This window comes from Magnolia sinica, chromosome 13 (genome assembly GCF_029962835.1).
Source record: "Magnolia sinica isolate HGM2019 chromosome 13, MsV1, whole genome shotgun sequence".
In the NCBI taxonomy this organism is placed as follows: domain Eukaryota; kingdom Viridiplantae; phylum Streptophyta; class Magnoliopsida; order Magnoliales; family Magnoliaceae; genus Magnolia; species Magnolia sinica.
Window position 1 is genome coordinate 4,992,228 of NC_080585.1, and position 20,807 is coordinate 5,013,034.

At 41.6% G+C, this 20,807-nt stretch overlaps 2 protein-coding genes across 4 annotated transcripts in view; one reads left to right on the forward strand and one right to left on the reverse strand.

Moving 5' to 3' along the window:
* The window catches only part of LOC131222518 (cinnamoyl-CoA reductase 1-like), a 31,799-nt gene extending 22,386 nt beyond the window's left edge, over positions 1-9,413 (forward strand). The window contains exons 1-5 of one of the 3 annotated variants that reach the window (XM_058217624.1): positions 5,850-6,044; positions 6,705-6,859; positions 6,962-7,156; positions 8,149-8,501; positions 8,960-9,413. In XM_058217624.1, the coding sequence (XP_058073607.1) occupies positions 5,927-6,044; positions 6,705-6,859; positions 6,962-7,156; positions 8,149-8,501; positions 8,960-9,149 (1,011 nt within the window). In that variant the 5' untranslated portion in view covers positions 5,850-5,926 and the 3' untranslated portion in view covers positions 9,150-9,413. Of the gene's footprint in view, positions 1-5,849; positions 6,045-6,704; positions 6,860-6,961; positions 7,157-8,148; positions 8,502-8,959 lie in introns of those variants that run through there. The other 2 variants (XM_058217625.1, XM_058217626.1) reach the window with 2 other exon arrangements.
* Positions 9,414-15,579: 6,166 nt separating this feature from the next.
* LOC131223976 (pentatricopeptide repeat-containing protein At1g08070, chloroplastic-like) lies at positions 15,580-17,607 on the reverse strand. The gene has a single exon (XM_058219570.1). It carries the CDS (start codon positions 17,605-17,607, stop codon positions 15,580-15,582), a length of 2,028 nt encoding a protein of 675 aa, XP_058075553.1.
* Between the last annotated feature and the right edge of the window lie 3,200 nt (positions 17,608-20,807).

The following is a 20,807-nucleotide window of genomic DNA, read 5'->3' on the forward strand; positions in this document are numbered from 1 at the left end:
ATTCCACGGTCTAAGACCGACCAAATGAGTCCAATATGCAGCCTGTTTTTGGCGAATAGAAGGATCAAGGTGCGTTTCGATGGTAATATCGCTATTTCCCATGGTATGGCCCGCCAGAAAATGAGATCAGCTTCATTTTTCAGCTCAACGCCTAAAATGGGCTGAAGAATGGAATGGACGGCGTGGATCAGCCCCATACATCAAGGTGGAGCCTACATAGGTAGCCTATCCCAAAAGCAACTCTCTTTTTTTTTTTAAAGCTTTATTGGTACCCACCCATGTCAGTACATACACTCCATGTTAGCCAACCCATGGACGCTGGACGGTGCAAACACAAGTGTCATGGTGGGGCTCCACATGCATGTGGCCCGCCTACACCTATATACATATATAATATTTATATATCTTATATTATATATCATATATATATTATATAAAATATAACATATAACAAGAGGGGCATTGGATCCATTTCAACAGTGGATGGTGTGGATCTTCACCTATAATAGGGTGGGCCACACCGTCTGATGTTGATGGATAGAGTAGATATAACACATTTTGGTGGGATCCACACCATCACAATGGAAAGAGAGAGAGAAGGAGAGAGGAAGAGACAAGAGAGATGGTGATGGAGAGGAGGGACCCCGCCACTATGGGCCCTCCATTGATACAACACGTACATCAAGTAGGTCCCACAACAAGTGGACCCTAAAATTTAAAATTAACGGTGGATCACCCACCTCTAGGCCTCCTCCTTGCTCCCTTAGCCTCCTAAGCTCCTTGCCTTAGCCTTGGACGGTGGATGATGGGGTTTGAATGGTGGAGATGAGAAATGAGAGGGGTGGGAAAAGTGGGCCACACTTGGCTTGGGAGAGAGAAGCTTGGACATATGGAATTGTTGCTTGGGAGAGTGTTTGAGTAAATGAGAGAAAGAGAATATTAAAAGTGATGGTTGGAGTGGTGGGTGTAATTAATGAAGTATGGGTTGGTTTGAAAATTGGGTAAAAGAGGGATGGTGAGGGAGAGAGAGGTTTGACTTATGAGAAAAGGAGGAGTGGGGTGGTTGTACTTGGATAAGGGATACATTTATGGTTGATTGATGGGACTTATTGTAGAGATTCCCTCGAGATTCACGACTCGCGGCGTTTCTTCAGAATAAACGTAGACCGACATCTTCTAGCCTGGGTATCGGGTCGGTGCGTGAGTCGTGGCGCTAGAACCGCGACGACGGCGCGGTCGCTATGATACAAGTTTCGGTTCGAGCCGACTTCGGTATGCGGGACTCGGCTTAGGATCGCGCGCAAATGTCGGATATGGTGCGAAGGTTACCAAAATTTAACCGGAATGACCGCGGAAGCTAACGGAATGGTACGAACTAGGACACGGGTCTTACATATATACATCGTGTGGCCCTTATCCAATCGTTTCCAAACATTGATCTGACATAAAATTGTATACATGCTAGAGTAATACGTCCTATCTAAACATTGGTTAGTGGCACGTATTCGTTGGATGTATTCTGAATATCGCCCAACGTATACGTGACCAGTACTGGATACAGTATAATACAACCAAAACGTGAATCCAAACACACCCTAAGATATCCTCATAATGGGGCAACGTAGGACACCACATTGAAGTTAAATGCATAAGATTGGTTGTAAGTTATCTTTCTTTTTTTCTTTTTTTATTTTATTTTAACATACACATACACCCCCACACACTCAAGCCGTGGTGGGATTTCACTACCTATGGATACTCCAACCCTTGACCGGGTGTTGAAACTCCTAAGAGTCTACCACCGGAGCAAGAGTAAGGATCCGGTTGTAAGTTATCTAGCAGGTGGATGGTAACGTATCATCTAACTAGTTCGGAGGAAGAATGCATGAACCCATCATGCTGTGAAATCATTTAGCTTTTAATCGTTCATGGATGAAGGTGCATGCAAGTATTCAGGACTCGGTGAAATTAAGAGTGGGAGTTTCTTCCCAATTATTTCCCTCCACGTGGCTCACCTGAATCATAAAATTATGTGATGCATATGATGATTAGAGGATAGCTAGATCAATGATACATGATGGTGAAGATCACCATGTTATAATTTGTTTTAAAATAATATTAAAATTTTGAATTTTCAAATTTTCGGTGATTTTTCTCCATATTTGAAAAGTTATGGTACTTTTTTGTTGTGGGTTTTGTCCCACATCGGATTTGACAAAGTAAACTATCTTGTATATAAGATAGTCTTTTTGCCTAGGGCTTGAACCCCTTTCAGGGGGCATGTGAATTTGGTCCTATGGGAGGCTATGCCAATAGCTCTAATCTATGCCATTGACCACACACGCGGGCGCGCGCGCCGAGCCGAGCCGTGCCGTGCCGAGCCAAGCCGAGTCCGTGTCCGTGTGCGTGTGCGTGTGCGCATGCACGACGGGACGGGACGGGCTGGGCTGGGTGCGGGTGCGGTGTGGGTGTGTGTGTATAGGTACTCGCGGGACTTTATTTACGAGAGTGTACTTGCACTTGCGCCTTTTCGTTTTAAACCAGAGAGATGTATCCCTTCCGGTTGGTCACCCCTGTTGGGTTTAAACCCAACGGACCTAACCTTTTGTAAAGGGTGCTTATGCACCACTTCGGAGTCTATATAAAGACTTCCGATTCCAGTTTCGATATACGAAATTATTATCTCTCTTATAAAACTCTCTCTGATACGATTTAAACTGCAAGTGGTTCGAGCCCGTGTACAATGAGTGCACCGTGGGACCGGGTCATAGTCGTTGTATCCTGGAGGTCGATTGCTCTGGAAACCTGTTGCACTTGGGACGCTGTCCAAAGGGAGCAAATTCGATTTCAAGCCGAGTGACTCAGTCACGCCTCGACTCAATTCAATAAGTTATTCTTTCTCAAAATTTTATTTTCCTTTTTTGGTTCTCGATTTTAATAGTCTATTTAATTCAACAAATTTTCCAACACACCATTAATCCCATTTGGTGGGCCAGGTGAATACAAGCTGATGAATTCCGATCCTGCATCAAAGCCTTAACAGGTGGAAAATAGGACACTTGTATAATGAGAAAAACGTGTGTTGTGGACATTTTGTCAAAATTCGGGTGGAATTTACAAGGCCATTATATATAAACAATTGCTGAGAGTGTACGTCCATCCATTGTAACCTTCCTAACTATTTACAAAGCCCACTGAGATATGGTTTAAAAATCCAACTCATTCATAATGTGTGTCAAATTTGGAAGAAGGGTCACACCAAATTTCATAACATTTTAAAGCTTATATGGCCACATCAAGTGCTTTTAGGTGTTTTAGGCATGATTTTACATACTTTCAGTTTGTGTAGCTCAAATAAATCTCGTATTCGTCTGATTTTCAGGACATCCAATAACATAGAGGGCACCCACCCAATGCCCAGTGTGGATGTACAACACACATAAACAGTGGGCCCCACAGTGCTGGTTGGTGTTGTAATCACGACCCAGTCGGCTTCCGCAAGTTCCGGTAAGTAAGGGTGTCAATGGGCCAGGCTTGAGCTTGAAAATTAGAATTTTGAATAAGGCCGGGGCGAGGGCTCGGCCCCACACGGTTCAAAATCCGGGCCAACACCAACATCAAGCCCGGCCCGTTGACTGCCCTAGTGGTAAGCTGTCCGCAGGTTGTCAGTTTTTTGCTATTGGAGTGATGGTACTCTGCAGCGACTCATCGAACTGTAGCTTTCTTGATTATAATATACGAAAGTACCACCTTCACTCACTGTAGGAGAAACACTCCATTGATGGTTCACCACCATTTTGAAAAAGTCAGTAACTCACGTTTTTCACATTTGGCGCTCATTTACAACTATCCAGACCATATAAAAAATGGGAATGATTTTATTTATTTCCCACAAATATATGTCAAGATTTTCAAGATTTCAGTGATGTTTGTCACAATTATTTTATTATAGTGTAGCCACTAATATTGGGATTCTTTAAGTTGATCACCTACCTAGCCAATTTACAAAATTAAAATGGTACAATGAGGTCCTACTCATGGAAACTTTCTGGTGGGCCACGGGTTTAAAAATCAAGTCAATCCATGTCTTGGGTGGGTCACACCACATACAATAGTTGACAGGGGTTACTCTCACATTAAAACATTCATAATCATTTATTGGCCTCACCTAGATATGGTTCACAAATCCAGCCCATCCATTGTATGTGTCCCACTTGGATGAGGGGTCAGACCAAGTTTCAGCAGTATTCAAAACTCAAGTGGCCCCCATCAAGTGTTTTATATGTTTTACACGTCTTCAAGTGGTTTTAGATAGTATGGCCCAACTTAGTTTTCTATTTGGCTGATTTTTGAGATATCACATAACATAAGGGGACTCATCAAATGCACGATGCTGATGTTCAACACACATCACGATGGGGCCCACACAACTCAACCTTATGTGAAGGTCCCATGAGGTCGACCTTGTAGTACCATATATATATATATATATATATATATATATATATAGAGAGAGAGAGAGAGAGAGAGAGAGAGAGAGAGAGAGAGAGAGAGATATGCTCACATGCGCTCACCCTTGTGCACCTTTGCACGCCTGTTGTGGGCACAAAATCTGGACGATCCATGTGATGTGGCACCCCTTGAAACCCCACAATCCTAATTTTCAGCCTGATCCAAAACTCTAGTGGGCTATGGTGAAAGGAAACAGTTTTCTCCCTTAATTTGCATTTCTCTTTGCTACGATCCACTAGAATTTTCAACCAAGTTGAAAATTGGGCTTGTGTGGTTCCAAGGAGTGCCGCATCATATAGATTGTTCACATTTTGTACCTATAACACGTGTGCAAAGGTGCACATGAGTGCTCACATAGAGAAGCAAGCTTACCTGCGCACCTTCGCATTTGTGTCATGGGCCTCTAATCCGAATGGTCCCTATGTCATGGTATCTCACGAAACGTTCACCGACCAAGTTTCACCCTCATTTAAAACTCTAGTGAGATATAGCAAGAAAAGATGCAAATAAAGAAAGAAAACTTTTTTCTTTTCTTAAAAAAAAAAAAAAAAAAAAGAAGAAGAAGAAGAAGAAGAAGAAAGAGGATAAGTTGCAACTCACGCCCCACACAAAACCAATAACGACGAGGAGAGAATTTTATATATATATATATATATATATATATATATATATATATATATATATATATAATATCCTCATACAAAATTGAGTCGGGAGACACCATGTGATTTTAGCAGTCCAAGACTAATCTGACGTTGTTTTCATTGGTGTAGCTTATTTTATTTTTTAATGGACTCAACATTTGTATGTACAGTTTAAATTATTGGTACTTATTATTGTGATGGAGCCATTTTCCAAGTACAACACATGTCGCTCCAAAGAAATTGGGTGTCGGTGGCGCAGGAGGATTTGGTGGCTCCGGTGGACCACCAAGGTCTGTGGATCCATGACTGTGTGGTCCACCATGAAATATATGTTTTATATCACCCTGTTCATCTGTTTTGTTGGCTCATTTTAAGGCATAACACAAAAAATAAGTAAATCCAAATCTCAGATGATGACACCACAGGAAACAAGGGTGATTAAAGGCCCACCATCAAACACTTCCAGCTAGGGACCACAAAAGTTTTGAACAAATCGCATATTTGTGTTTTCCTTGACCTTATCAACAACAGATTGGATGACCAATAATCATTAATCAAACCGTGGGCCCCACTTTTGAAAACCGAAAGGCGAAAAGGCAAGTTTACTATACAAAAACGCGTGTTAAGCTATATACTTTAAAATACAGTTAGGTAGGTGATACTAGCCTTCTATAAGTATCAGCTATGGTCGATTTGAACTCCCAACTATCTGAACGTTGTGTTCATGTGCTGTAGCTAATCTTCATTTATCATAGCTGTGCGCCGACAAAATGCCTTCAGGTGAACGAACGGTATGCGTGACTGGAGCCGGAGGATTCATCGCATCCTGGCTCGTGAAGTTGCTCTTAGAGAGAGGTTACAGGGTTAAGGGAACGGTCCGAAATCCAGGTAACTTTAGTGTCCCTTTTTGTACGGATCTGATTGAATGGTTAGGATCGTGTCATCAATGTGATTTTTGGGTCATGTCCCATCTCTTTATCAGTGTACATCTGTCATTTGTACGGTTTGGATGGAGAATTACTTCTGCCTACCATCCGTGAAGCCCATGTGGCTGCATGGTGAGATGATTTGGCCTATCCATCTGCTTGAATTACAGAGTGGATGGTCCAGAGTGCAGAAGTACTCCGGTCGACTATGGTCTCTGGACCATTTTTTATTTCTGTCCATCGATTGGATGGTCAGTGTGATTTTTGGACGGTAGTTCATCCACCGTAAGGCCCGTTGGATGGACATCTAGATCATCCAAGTCCAACTATGTGGCCGTCGGGACTGCCAGGCTCCATCCATAGGAATGGACCTCATAAGCCATTGCCATGTCATTTTTAACCGTCCATTTATAGACATAGATTGGATGGATGAGACTAACCTAACCCATCAGCAGGATTTGTACATTGTGGCCCATCTGCAAGGTGGGTAACCATATTAACGGCCAGAACACCAAAAAAGATAAGTACCGTTGAGATGGTGAGGAATATGAGTCCTAGTGCAGTGCAATGTACCCAAGTCATTCCTAACACGACTTACTAGTTCTTTCGTTGATTTTTTCAGATGATGCGAAGAATTCTCATTTGAAGGAGCTTGAAGGAGCAAAAGAACGTTTGATCCTTTGCAAAGCCGATCTACTTGATTACAAGAGCCTTGTTGAGGCGATCAAAGGTTGCGATGGAGTGTTCCACACAGCATGTCCTGTGATGGAAGATCTGGTGGGCCTTTTTATTTTCAAATGGTTCAGATTTTTCTACTTTTTTCTTCTTCTTTTTTCCAGTTATCATTTGTTTTATTCAATGGTGGGAGTGGTCTGGCAGACATTGCAAGAACTGACGCTGGAGCCGAATGTTACCGGAACGAAGAATGTGATCAACGCTTCAGCTGAAGCCAGAGTGGGCCGTGTTGTCTTCACATCGTCGATCGGGGCCGTGTATATGGACCCTAACAGGAGCAAAGATGCAGTGGTGGACGAAAGCTGCTGGAGCGATCTAGAATTCTGCAAGAACACCAAGGTATATTTGTTTCAAGAGAAATGTTCACATACAACGGTTTTGTAACCCGCTAACACTTGTGTGGAACATCCAAGCCGTGCAAAAGGTGGGTCGCATCATAAGATCTCCCACTGAGGAATCCCAATGGTTAATCTCTCTGGTGGACAATAGCATCGAAATCAATAGACATCTGAAGGTCGTACTAAATGTACGGGAATGACAACCGAATTTTTGGATTGGTCCCATTTTCGTCCTAAATGATCTTCATGGTACGACCCACCTATTTAACGGCTCAGATGTTCTGCTTGAGTGACATGTTATGTGTGAAAGTTCACATACAACGCCGTCGCCTTAACGACCAAAACAACCCCGCCCTTCCCAGCCATTCTAGAGCCAGCGCTGCCAACAAAATTGGCAGGTGCACTCGCGGCTCACACGTGACAATGTAATGTAAGTGTGGCAATAATCAAAGCTGTTCATCAGGCATGGCGAATAATACAGATGCTCCGGCCCAATAATCAGACCGATCTGCTCATCACATGGGCCACACGTGTAGAAGAGAAATGAATAGTTCAAAAAGATAGTGCACATTCAACATATGCGTGTGGACTAGCAGAAGAGTTCGCCAAGCTGATTTTTCATCCAGCTAATAAAGCTAATATGACCCACCTGATGGGCGGCTTGGATCTCATGTGGCATCCATGCCAATCGCTTTGCGATCATGGGGGCTGTTGTGGTCCAAATAAGGGTATTGGTCAACCCAAAATATTTTCTGAGAGAATGATCTTGACCATTTGATGGATTGACCTTTTCACGACCCATAACCCACAAAATATTGATGCAACGGTTAGACCATTTGATTGGTGTAATTTTTAAGATGTAACCAATTCCCTGGGCATCTGATCCATCGGACGGTCCAGAATCCAGATCAATGGATATGATTTAGTCGTACAAATTTCTACAGTAAGACAACGGTAAACAAGGCATCAATCATGATTTTTGTTGATGGATAGAACTGGTACTGCTACGGGAAGACGGTGGCCGAGCAAGCTGCATGGGAGTTATCGAGGCAGAGAGGGGTAGATTTGGTGGTGGTGAACCCAGTGCTGGTGTTGGGCCCACTCCTCCAACCCAACATAAATGCAAGCACGGCCCACATACTCAAGTATCTGACCGGGTCAGCCAAGACCTATGCCAATGCCATCCAATCCTACGTAGATGTGAGGGATGTCGCCGCGGCCCACTTGCTCGTCCTCGAGAGCCCATCTGCTGCGGGCCGCTACCTCTGTGGGGAGAGCTGCCTACACCGAGCTGATGTCGTCCAACTCCTCTCTGATCTCTTCCCTCAATATCCTATCCCCACCAAGTAAGTTCCCACATGATCAATCTCGCTCTCAGCAGAAATGCTACACTCCACAAGTGTTCTGATGGGTCAGATCCGGCTCTTCATCTAGTGGGCCTCACTGATTGTGTGCAACGGCCCCAAAATAAGCTGGTCTAGTCATCAGATGGACCGCCCATCCATCAAAGAAATGGATGGTTGATTAAAAGATCATAAGTCCATATTCAACGTACAGTGTACGCACGTGGCCAACCTGATGACTAGACAGACTGAGGCACATCCCTACTGGGGCCCACCTGATTATCAAAGGCCGAGATTTTGTACACAGATGCCACATTGGCTGTTGGGATAATAGCCCAGGTAATCATAGCACTGGTGGGGTCCACCCTTGCAAGAAGCATACCCCTATCAAATGCTAAGAAAGAAAGGCCCAACTGTAATGGCCCATTTCATCTCCACATAATCAGCATACGTACATGCAGGTGCTCGGACCAAATAAAGCCAAGGGCAAAGCCCTACAAGCTATCGAACCAGCGGCTCAAGGATCTGGGCCTGATCTTCACCCCAGTTCGACAATCCCTCCACGACACCGTCAAGAGCTTGCAGGAGAAGGGCCACATTCCCATCAACCATCCATTCGAGTGGGATACCAGCTTGTTAAAGCACATTTGATGAACAAATCACTAAGCCCAAGCATCTAATGCGATCAAAATGGGATTGCCTTATTTTCAACGCTTGGGATTAAACAACACAAAAAGGTCACAATATTTATTATGTGGAAAGATTATTATATTTTCAATGAACCCAAGATCATGTAAATCTATCTATACAGAACAATCATGCATGTTGTGAGATAAGATATTATGCATTTTCTGTCAGTTGATGCAGTTGGTTTTTTTCTTAAATGGACGTATGGATCTTAAAGTTTGGGTTGGAGCTTGATCATCTCTTTAATTGATATTTTGAATGGATAAAATCGGAAATGTATCTTTACTTGGGTGGGGTACCTGGAAATTCTTCTAGATCGAAAGATCCTGGCCATCCAATCTTCATCTTTCTTTCCTCACTAGTTTTCCTATGTCCCTAATTGCTAATTTGGAGGCTGTGTGCAGATTTTTGGGGCATCCACTGAGATCTCACTAAATCGACGATCTAGATCACTGAACCACTGGCCCTACTTGCATGGATTGGCCTCTTGAGACCATGTAGTTCTTCCCTCTTTTTATTAATCAAGCTAGTGGATATGGCACGTGCAATGCACATGGAGAGTGATCTGGATGCTGACGGAGGGGGGTTGCGAGCTACGAGCTAGGGTGGGTGTGCGGCCTACATGTAGGTCTTTTTAAGCATGCAGAAACATGAAATGACCTAAATGCGCTTGCCTATTTTTCAAATCCCTTACAATGCCCCTTTTTAAACTTAAAGTTCACGACATTCCTATGACAGATTGCATGGATAAGATTCTCCAAAGCTACTCTAAGTGATATGTGTTAGAAATAAAAAAGGCCTTTGGTAGACTCTTAAAAATGAGTTTATGTCATTTTAATTCAGCCCAAGTATACATTTCATATTATATTTCTTTTTGGTAAGGATTAAAAATATGATTAATAACTAATAATCATAATCTCTAATAAATAATTATAATTAATTAAAATGAGATGGACTCATTCATATACCAAATATGCCTTAAATTTATTAGTAGTAAGAACTTGCAACTGATCAATCACATTAGAGCTTGTGCCTAGAACCATTATGTTCCGGGAGCAATTGTAAGCAGGGTTTTAAAACTTAGGGGGGCCTTTGGATAGTAGGTTCCTTTAGATACGTTACTTATGCTATAAGCAGCTTATCATAGTTTTTACTTAATCAATAGATAGGTATGTTTCGAAAAAGCATATTTGATTTTCAACATTATAAGTAATTATCAGGAAGTTTGTTAGGCCAACTTTTGATGTAGATCGTTCATTGTGTGGGCTCCAACTTTGATGTGGATCATTCATCATTAGAGGCCGACTTTTAATGTGCACAGTTAATTAGACAGGGCCCACCATCAACGTTATTGTCCATCATGTGGAGCTCACCGTTGACGTAGACCATCCATCGTGTGGGCCCACCTCCGATGTGGGCCATCCATCATGCGGGACCCGCCTTGGATAGGGCCACTCATCATTAGGCTGACCTTTGATGTGGATTGTCCATCACATGGGACCCACCTTGATGTCGATCATCCATCATGTAGGGCCCACCATTATTAATTGCCCATCATGTGGAGCCCACCTTTGATGTGAGTTGCCCATCACGTGGGTCCCACCTTCAATGTGGGTTGCCCATCATACGGGGCTCGCCTTGGATGTAGGTCATTCATCATTAGAGGCGGACCCTTGATGTGGATTGACCATCACACGGGGTCACTTCGATATGAGCATTCATCATATGAGGCCCGCTAGATCATTTACCCATTCATTGGATGATTTTCCAATCTCATTAATTTAGAATAGAATCATGGCCACGGAGGATATATTTCCTTGAATAATTTCTTAAGCTGTTGTGTCACCAATGAAAATAAAAGAAATAAGTGACTTTTATAAGTTGAAAAGTAATAAAAAATAACTAATAAAAAAATTACTTTTTTTCTAAAATGCTACTTATTTAAGTTTAATAACCAAACTAACTTAAAAGTAATTTATTAACTTAGGGGCCGTTTGGCACCATAGATTTGGGGGATTATGAGAGCTTGGATTACACCTAAAATCCTTTCAATAGTTGCAGGTGTAACATGTGTGTTACTATACTATCATTCTATTGAGCACATGGCCCACTTATGATATCCAAAAACAATTTAATTATCAATTGCATCATTGTAATTACTTTAATATGATAATCAGCACCGTCCAAACATTGTCCATGTTAATCAACGATTAAAAATCATTGGTTAGTCACTAGGATATGAACTTGTGCTTGTGGCTCATCCAAGACTTGAAATTTCATCATTTTCGGGCAAAGCATATATTTCAGCGGGCTTATTATAACCATTGTGTCAAAAATTACATATTTCACTAATTAGAGATATTAAAGTTGATTTAGTAATTAAATTCAAGCCCCTATAAATATACCATGCATAGCTACTTTTGGATTAAACTAGGAAGATTTCAAATCCAAGGGGTTTCAAATCCAGGGGGTTCCGAATCCACGCTCCCAAATAGGCGCTTGGGGAATTTATTTATTTATTTATTTATTATTATTATTATTTTAAACTACTTATTTGATAGTATCTAAACGAGCCCTAGCCAGGTTTTGTATAACTTGTCCGAGCTGATTCGGACTAGTTTGGACATGATCTAGTTCTGTGACAGAGCAAAATTTCAAATATAGAGGGTTATTCAGCTCAATTCCACAGAATCACGACTCAATTCAAGAATGAACAAGTCAGTCCCACTTGCTTGGGTCTTAAAACCATTGTTGTAGGGCAAACATAAGGCCTCCTAAAGGCATGAGCCATGACAACAACCACTTTAATATTTTAACCTCCTCCGATTCTGCATCATCTTTCACATCGATCAACTCACCGACTCAGCCAACCAGACTTTGAATATCTAACTGGTGGAGTTTTTACACTAAATTCAACGAAAATACCAACCTCTCACCTGCATGAGTAAGAAAAGGGGTTCGACCCACCCTTCATTGGTTCATATAACTAATGGGCCCCACATGCTTGAGTATAGTACCCTTTCTCTAATAAGGTTCATTGTCAGTACTACCAATCAAACAATCTGTTGCCCATTTATCTCACTAATGCTAGTTTTGGGTCTTGACTTCTAGCACAAACAGTTAGTTGTCCATTTTTCTCATTAATGAGAGCTTCACTTGAAGGGTCTTGACTTCTGGCATGCACAAGGGAGGAATCAATCACAATCTCCTCACCCAACTAGCAAAAATAGAAATTTGTGGACATCGGCATTTTTGTGACGTTTGCATGACTCAACTGGAAAGTGCAAGCATGGTTTCTACCTAATAATGATACGACAGCCTGTTGTTAACCCTTTACCGAGTAAATGCTCCATTGCTCTCAAAGCACCATTATTTAATAATGTTACTTGTTGCACAAGGTCATTTGGACAGTTCAAGTGATTCATCCAACCTCCACTGAGTATAGAACATATTTCATGGGCTACCATGTGAAGATAAGAATGAAAATATGATCTAACCCATCTATGATTTGACTTATTTTCCGTCGTCATCTTTTTCCAAGCCATGGATGCAATGGTTAGGATTGCCTAGAAAAGTGACCCCTCACAATCATAAGCAATCGATGTTTGGGCCTAACAAATACACGAATTAAATTGTAGATTAGGCCTTTCTTTGTTTCAAACAACCTTGACTGTAAATGTTAAATACTATCGATCAAATGGTTAAAATTGCTAGATTGGTATGATGTTTGCATGGTAACCCATGAAATGACTGTTGAACCTGATGAACAATCTAAATCAATGAATTGGACTGTCTAAATGTCCCAATGCAACTATGAGCACTGTAATTTATAGTGCTCTAAGAGCACGGGAGCATTTCTCAATGGTTGGCAAATAAGGATTATAGGGCCCGTGCACAGCTGGGACAGGGCTATTATTACTATTATAATGATTATGATGATAATGACAACGATGAGGACGGCCGACACAATAGAAGAATCACATCTATTCTACTATTTAAGTTCCACAATGTAACTAAGCACATTATTATTATTAATTTTTATTGTGCGAGGGTTAAGGGTTTGTGTGGGTGGCTAAAATGTCCAGCTGCATTTAACCACCTCCACAAGAAACTTACTAGTGAAAGAGAGCATAAAGTTAAAGGGATCTTGTTATTGGGTTATGAAATTCTTCATTTGATGTAGTTATCTTATCTAAGATTTCAGATGAGGGATGTTGGTATCATAATATTATAATAAAGCATGTAAAGCATGGTGGCCCTCACTGTTGGGCATGTAGCCTAGAGGACCAACACCAATGTGAATCATAGACAGCCCAAAAGAAGGAAAAAAGAAAAAAGAAAAAAAGAATGATGATGACATCATCATCAACGTAATAATAATAATAAGAACAACATCAACAACAACAATAATAGTAATAACGATGATGATGATGATGATCCTATTCATGGATGGATTAGATCTTGGACCTATTGTGCGATGCGGGCACGTGTGGCATGTACATGAGCTTTGTTGCAGACAATGTCTGAGCTTAGCGAAGCTCAATAACTTAATACAAGAAAGTAACAGGAATGGAAGGCTTCAACTTGTAATGATCAAAGTGTTGACATAATACATGAAACTAACAGGACTAGGAGAAAGCAGGTACTCCCCGTAAGCAAGAAAAATTGCAAACATCCAGTGCTCGTGGTCACTTGAATTCATGCAAAGACATGTCCGCACAAGCTGTCTGGAGCAAAGAGCATGTTTGTGGTTCATAAGCCATCTATGCATTGGAATCTAGGAAAACAAGGACAATTTGTCCCTTCCATTGTCAGCAAAGGAAAAAAAAAAGTAGAATAATAATGAGAATAACTTATCCTTAGTTCAGTACCAACTATGAATTTAATGTTCCACATGTGATGTCAGTTGGACCATTGAAGTTCAAGTGTGCCTCACATTTGCACGGGCGCCACCTCAATCTTTAAGCACTCAACATGTGCCACGTGTCAATATGCACATGCATATATATGCTACATATGCCACCATCAACATTAAGCTTCCCACATGTGCCAGAATACAACTTTCTCCCTATTCGAAGTTGTTTAACAAACAAGATACGAAATAGCTAGTTCAAGACAACATCACCTGGACAGCCTATCCAAGAAAGCATAATGTAGACAACCTGTGACAACACAACTTTGCTTACATCTGACAGCCTCTAATATGCGAGATCTGGAAACTAAGGAAAGATGAAAGAAAGGCGCATTGTCTTCATAACCAGTGACTGACTAAGGGCTAAAACTCCCAAGGCTTTGTACATGGAAGGGGAAAAGAATAAACTACCCTTCTTGAAAGAAGGTAAGAACAACCAATTATAATGAGGAAAGAACTAATACATATCGATAATATTGATAAATATCGAAATTGTGCACATATCGTTGTTCTCACAAATCAACCTGATGGCAATCACAGAAGTTTTTTATGCATCTGATCTGATGGTATTTTAAACCAAGATTATTCACAGCAGTGTTGTCGTCACAAATCATCTCAATGACAACCCAAAAGTTTGTTTGGATCTGCCAATATTTAAATTATGGTTCTGCAACGTCCATTAGGGTTTGTGATTGGGTAAATTTGATGTAAAACTTCCACATGGGTGCTTGAGATGTGTTGGAATAATGATTAGGTGGTGTTTGGAAGTACCAACATCCCAGGCAGCGAGGAATACGAAGCACAGATATTCAGCATTTGATTGAATATGTCAATGGGGGTACTTACTGTTCCAACTTCCAATGTCCCAGGCAGGGAGAGAAATGAAGCTCCAAATGGGCAGGCTATCAAATTTTACTTTTCCATCCACAAAAGAACACTATTAATTTTGAGTGCTAAAAGTAAAAGGGACATTAGTTTAGTGGAAAAGCACTCCACCCACCCCAATATTGAGGTACTTCCAAGCATACCCTTAGGCCATGTTTGGACACATGGAATCTAAGGAAAGAAAGGAAATGGAGAATTGCTTTTTTTCTTTTTTTCTTTTTAAGTGACAACTTTATAATCTTTGGATGGAAAAGAAAAAAGAGGATTTCACATAGTGATCATTGCACGTCTTTGTAGTAGTGCAAAAAACTATGCGACTGTTGTCTCACAAATATCATATTTCCATTTACCATCCTAACGAGACCCCTAATACTGGAAACGATTTCTCATCCAGCTGGTGGAAATAATAATTTAGTAATAATTAATGTTTTTTTTTTTTCCAGTGGGTTTCTGAACATGCTCATACTGACCAAGGAAACATTTCAAAATTTCATAATCACTGTAGGTGTTGTAGATCAAGAGATTCATTGAAATCCATGACACATTCCACAGTATTTACATTTATTAGATGCTAATGGAACTGCAAATTCATGACATTCACCAATAATCTCGACATGTGCATGACCCTTCTGCAAAATGGTGAAATCTATAAAGATCCCTAATAACAATTCTTCTATTATAACTTTTAGAGATTAGCTTTGCAAAAGAATGGCAATCTTCACATATTCTAAGGTTTTTCAATATGTTTAATGTTGTTCTTGGGCTTGTGCTGATAAGACCAAAAGAAAGAGCAAGCTTTTCACTGTGATGAGAAAGTTGATGATCTTTCTCCTCCTCTTCTATGTCAAACAACACATGGGATGTTTTTGCTACATACCCCATCAATCCCAACCTTTTTACTGTTGTGTCCAAATTCTCATAGATTTCTTTGGCTCTAGGATGTGATCTATCCCCTACAACAAATTCATGGACCGTGCCATTCACCTTGATTGAACTGCACCCTCTTGTCTTCTTGATGCCACGCAACTTCATCAGCTCCCTCACCTTGTCTGCATCTTGCCATCTTTTCGATGCACTGTATGTGTTTGACAACAACACGTAGATGCCATGATTATAAGGTTCCAACACGAGAAGCAGTTCTGCTGCTCTTTCAGCCAGGTCAACATTGTGGTGGACTCTTGAGGCACTGAGAAGGGCTCCCCATACAACAGCATCAGGCTTCATCGGCATACTTTTAATGAGTTCTTCTGCCTCTCTTAGATGCCCCGAGCGACCTAGAAGGTCAACCATGCATGCATAGTGTTCAAGCTTTGGCTCAATGCCATGGACTCCACTCATGCAATTGAAGAAGTGCTGGCCCTTGTCCACCAACCCGACATGGTTACAGGCAGTCAAGATGCAGATGAAGGTAACTTCATCCGGTTCCACACCAAATCCTTGCATTTGAGCAAAGAGATCAAGGGCTCTATTTGCTTCACCATGCATAGCAAGTCCACCCATCATGGCATTCCAAGAGCAAACATTTGTTTCCTGCATTCTCTTGAAAAGTTGATATGCGACGTCAATTTCTCCACATTTAGAATACATATCTATCAAAGCAGTTCCAATCATAATACTGTAATCAACACCATGAAGCTCTATATAATGATGAATCCATTTGCCCATATCCAGGTCCCCTGATCTTGCACAACCAGATACCACATTGGCAAGAATAGCCTCATCTGGTTTAAAATTCTCCAAAATCATCTCTCTGAAAAGCTCAAAAGCTTCTCTAAAACAATTGCACCTAACATAACCACTAATCATCACTGTCCACAAAACTAAATCCCTTTGAGGTGCTCTACTGAACACTTCATGTGCATTCTCAATACTCCCACATTTGGCATACATATCAGTGAGAGCAGTCGCCAAAACAACATCTTTCTCGCCTAGAAGACCATGGATCCACCTACCCAATTCCAAATCCCCTAAACTCGCACATGCAGTCAACACACTTGCCAACGTAACCTCATCCGGCCTCACATTCTCTGATCCCATTTCCCTAAACAACTCAATCGCTTCCTTAAACCCACCAATCCGAACATACCCATTAATCATCGTTGTCCAAACAACAACATTCTTCACAAGAATTTCATCAAACACCTTATGGGCACATTGAATTCTACCGCATTTCCCATACATATGAATCAGAGCGCTCTGCACGAAAGCATCCTTGTCGAAGCCGTGCTTAATCACATGAACATGGACCGATTCTCCTTGAGCCAGCGCTTGCAGAAACGAGCAAGATTTTAAGAGAAAAGGGAAGGTGAAATTATCAGGAAATCTACCTGAAACAAGCATACGGGCGTAGGTGGAGAGGGCTCTTTCCGGGAAGCTTGAAGCCGATAATCCTCTTATCATTGAATTCCATGCGTGGGTTGTGGGGTTTTCGATTGAATGGAAGATTTCTCTAGCATAGTCGAGATCGGAAAAGGTAGAAGTTGCAGAAAGAGCGAGGATTTTGGAGATGATGAGAAGATTCGAAGAGAGGGAGGTTGTAATGGCTAGACCATGGAGCTGTTTGAGAGCGTCGAGGGATGCGCAGGTTTGCAAGAGATTATATAGTTTTGGGTGGTTGTACGCCATCTAACAGTTTGGTTTCTTAACCTGCGCACAGTTCTTTTTCGTGAGCCCTTTTTTGAGGGCTTTAGCTGCAGTTGATGGGCCATCCCATTCTTAAAAAGGCTTCCCGTGTGATGATGATCTCAACCGTCCCATCAGTGAGTTCCCAATTGGATGGTGAAGATCATTTGATGGGTTGGATTTTCAGGCACAGCCCAAACTGGGATGGGATTCAGTAGATAACTGGGAGCCCAGCCTACAGGCAGGGGTGCAAATCGGGCTGTCAACGGGTCCACTTTGTCTGGGCCGAGATGTTTTCCAGCCCAACCCACAAAGGAAAACATAGGCCAGATCCACCCAATGGTAGGGCTGAAAGTCGGGCGGGTTCAACCTAACTGACCCGTGACTGGCCCCACATTGGATTGGGCTCAAGCATGATGTATTGGGTTCAGTCTCAGGCTTGGATTATATAAACACCAAACTGATAAAACTTGGGTCAGGCTTGGGTTGCTTGACCCAATCCAAACCCGTTTGATATATAAGTTACTTATAAATTATTATTGAATGTAGATTGTCTGTGTCAAATGCATAGGAAATTCTAATGTCATCCATTTTCATTGGCCCATATCATCTATGAAGACTCCAGCTAACAAGATATGCTGGATTTCTCTCTTCCAAATAGATTGCGTGTTACACAACATGACTTTTAAATGAATAGTTATCCTATATTTTAGCTTGTTTGTTTAGAATAAATCAAGTTCTTTACTATAAATAACTACATATAATTAATAAAATCATAACTACAAAAAAAAAAAGACGTGTATTAAAAATATAATAGACTAAGCCCGCTTGAGTTAGGCTTAGGTTAAGAATTCCTAACTCAAGGTTAGGTTAAGATGGTTTAGGGTTGAGATATAGGAACTTTTTTTTTTTTTAAACACACGCAAGCACACCCCACTCACTCAGGCCAGTGGGATTTCACCACCTACAAGTACTCGAACCCTTGACCAGGTGTTGAAACTCCTAAGATTCTACCACCAGAGCAAGAGTAAGGACCCGAGGTATAGGAACCTTAGGTTGGACTAGAGTTGAGCACCAACCCACCCAACTTTCAGCCCTACCCAATGACCAATGCTATCATAAAAATACCCTTGATATTCTAAATGGATTGGGCTGGGCTGATAGGCTCCTAAATGAAGCCCATCAACTGCCCAGTTATAAACATGCTTAAATTTTAGTCCCAGGCCCGGCCCTGGGGCTTGGTATTCCATCCGAAGTTCAGGCCCAAGCCCAACGGGCCAGCCGGGTCTATTCACAGCCCTGAAGGCGTAAATGGGCTGAGAAAACACCAGCTTGTCTTGCATAGGCATACGAGGGCGTGTCAACTACTGCTATGGAGAAATGAGTTTTTGACCAAGAAATCCACCCCGTCAGGTATGCTACCCTCTATCTGCCATTGATCTCAAACATCACACCCATTCAAAATTCAAGTGGGCCTTACCGCAGGGAACAGTGCATCAGGTATGTTTCATGGTTCGTCGACATGAGTTTCAGAATTGCTAATTATGTTTTTTTTATAAATTCTAGTAAGGTGCCAGTGGGCCTACTGTCCAGTTTGGGCAGCGGGCCCCACTTCTACGTGAAAAACATCCTCAAGCTTCATTCAGGGCAGTGGACCCCGCTAAGGTAGGCCATATGGCCATATGCACGGCCCACTACAGTGAAAATACGTGGCGCATGTGTATATATGTGGCCACCTAAGGATGTGATCATGTGTGGCCCATTGAACTCATACAGTTATGATATGTGTGTGGCCATCGGAGCAGGCTCCATTTTCAAGGCATGACAGGCTTATTAAGTTATTGTAGTAACTTTATAGATTTTTTTTGTTATGGGACATTTAATTTTAACAAATGAAGTCGTTACATATAAAAAAATAAAATGCCACGTCACAAACTAAGGGCCTGTTTGGCCGGACGGATCCCATGGGATTAGGAGGGATGGGATGGATTTTAAGGTAATGATGGTGGTGTCAATGGATTGGTTTAAGATCCATGGGATTGTTATATCTCCGGACAAGTTCACCAAGTTTGTTTGGCACACCTGGCATGTCCCGGGATTTTACCAACAATTCCTTCCAATTCGTCCAACCAAACATGCCCTAGGCACGATTGAATGAGATTAGAAGGGATGAGATCAATTTTAGGGGGGTGTTGATTAGGTGGGATGAGATTTAAAAAATGTAATTATTACACATGAAAGCGATTATCCCCTGTTATCATGGATAAGCTTAATTCCATGCTATGTTTGTAATAGAATAACACGTGTTATATCCAAACTGTTCATTTGTTTTGTAACCTCATTTTATAGCATGGGCTTAAAAATGAGGCAGATTTAAAACTTATGTGACTCTAAAGAAGTTTTCAATGGTAGGTATTCAATCCCCGCTGCTTTCTATGGTGGGGTCCACTTGAGCTTTAGATTTACCTGATTTTTTGGGCCATGCTCTAAAAATGATCTCGAAAAATGGGTGGACGGTGTGGATATAGCCCACACATCATAGTGGGACTCACACGAGTTGCTAACATTGAGTGAAATTTGCACGGATCCAATGCAATTCCATCTAATCTAATTCCAAGCATTCCAATTTTTCCCGAAATTGGTACAGAACCAAATGCAATTTCATCACACCTAATCCCATTTAATACCATGTGCCAAAAGCTCGGTAATGATGGTGATGTCAGTGGATTGGTTTAAGATCCATGGGTTTGCTATATTTCGGGACAAGTTCATCAGATCCATTTGACTCGTTTGGCATATCCCATCCCATCCCTCCTAATCCCTCTTAATCTGCCCGGCCAAACAGGCCCTATTGGTCCTAGCCGGCTGAACTTGAGGGCTGTCAATGCGCTGGGCTCAAGCTAAGCAAAATCAAAATGTTGAAGCTCGAGCAAAGGTCCGTCGATAGCTTTACTAACCTTATCTTTTTCTCATGGCGATCCTACATGAGATTTGGATTAGCCTTATTTTAAATGAGTTGATTGACCCAGTGACATAATGTCTAATGGATGCTTGATTGAGTTGACTGTCAGGGGGTATAGCATGCCCAGGCAGGCACTGAGTACGTAGACAGTGGGAAGTGTTGGCTCTTGAACGACAGTTATATTGATGGTTGAGATAGATTACATATTAAGGGGCCGTGGTTGTTTGACTGATAGTTTAAG

Bases quoted from the DNA above. Each gene is read 5' to 3' on its own strand.
- LOC131223976 (XM_058219570.1), bottom strand. From the start codon at position 17,607: ATGGCGTACAACCACCCAAAACTATATAATCTCTTGCAAACCTGCGCA.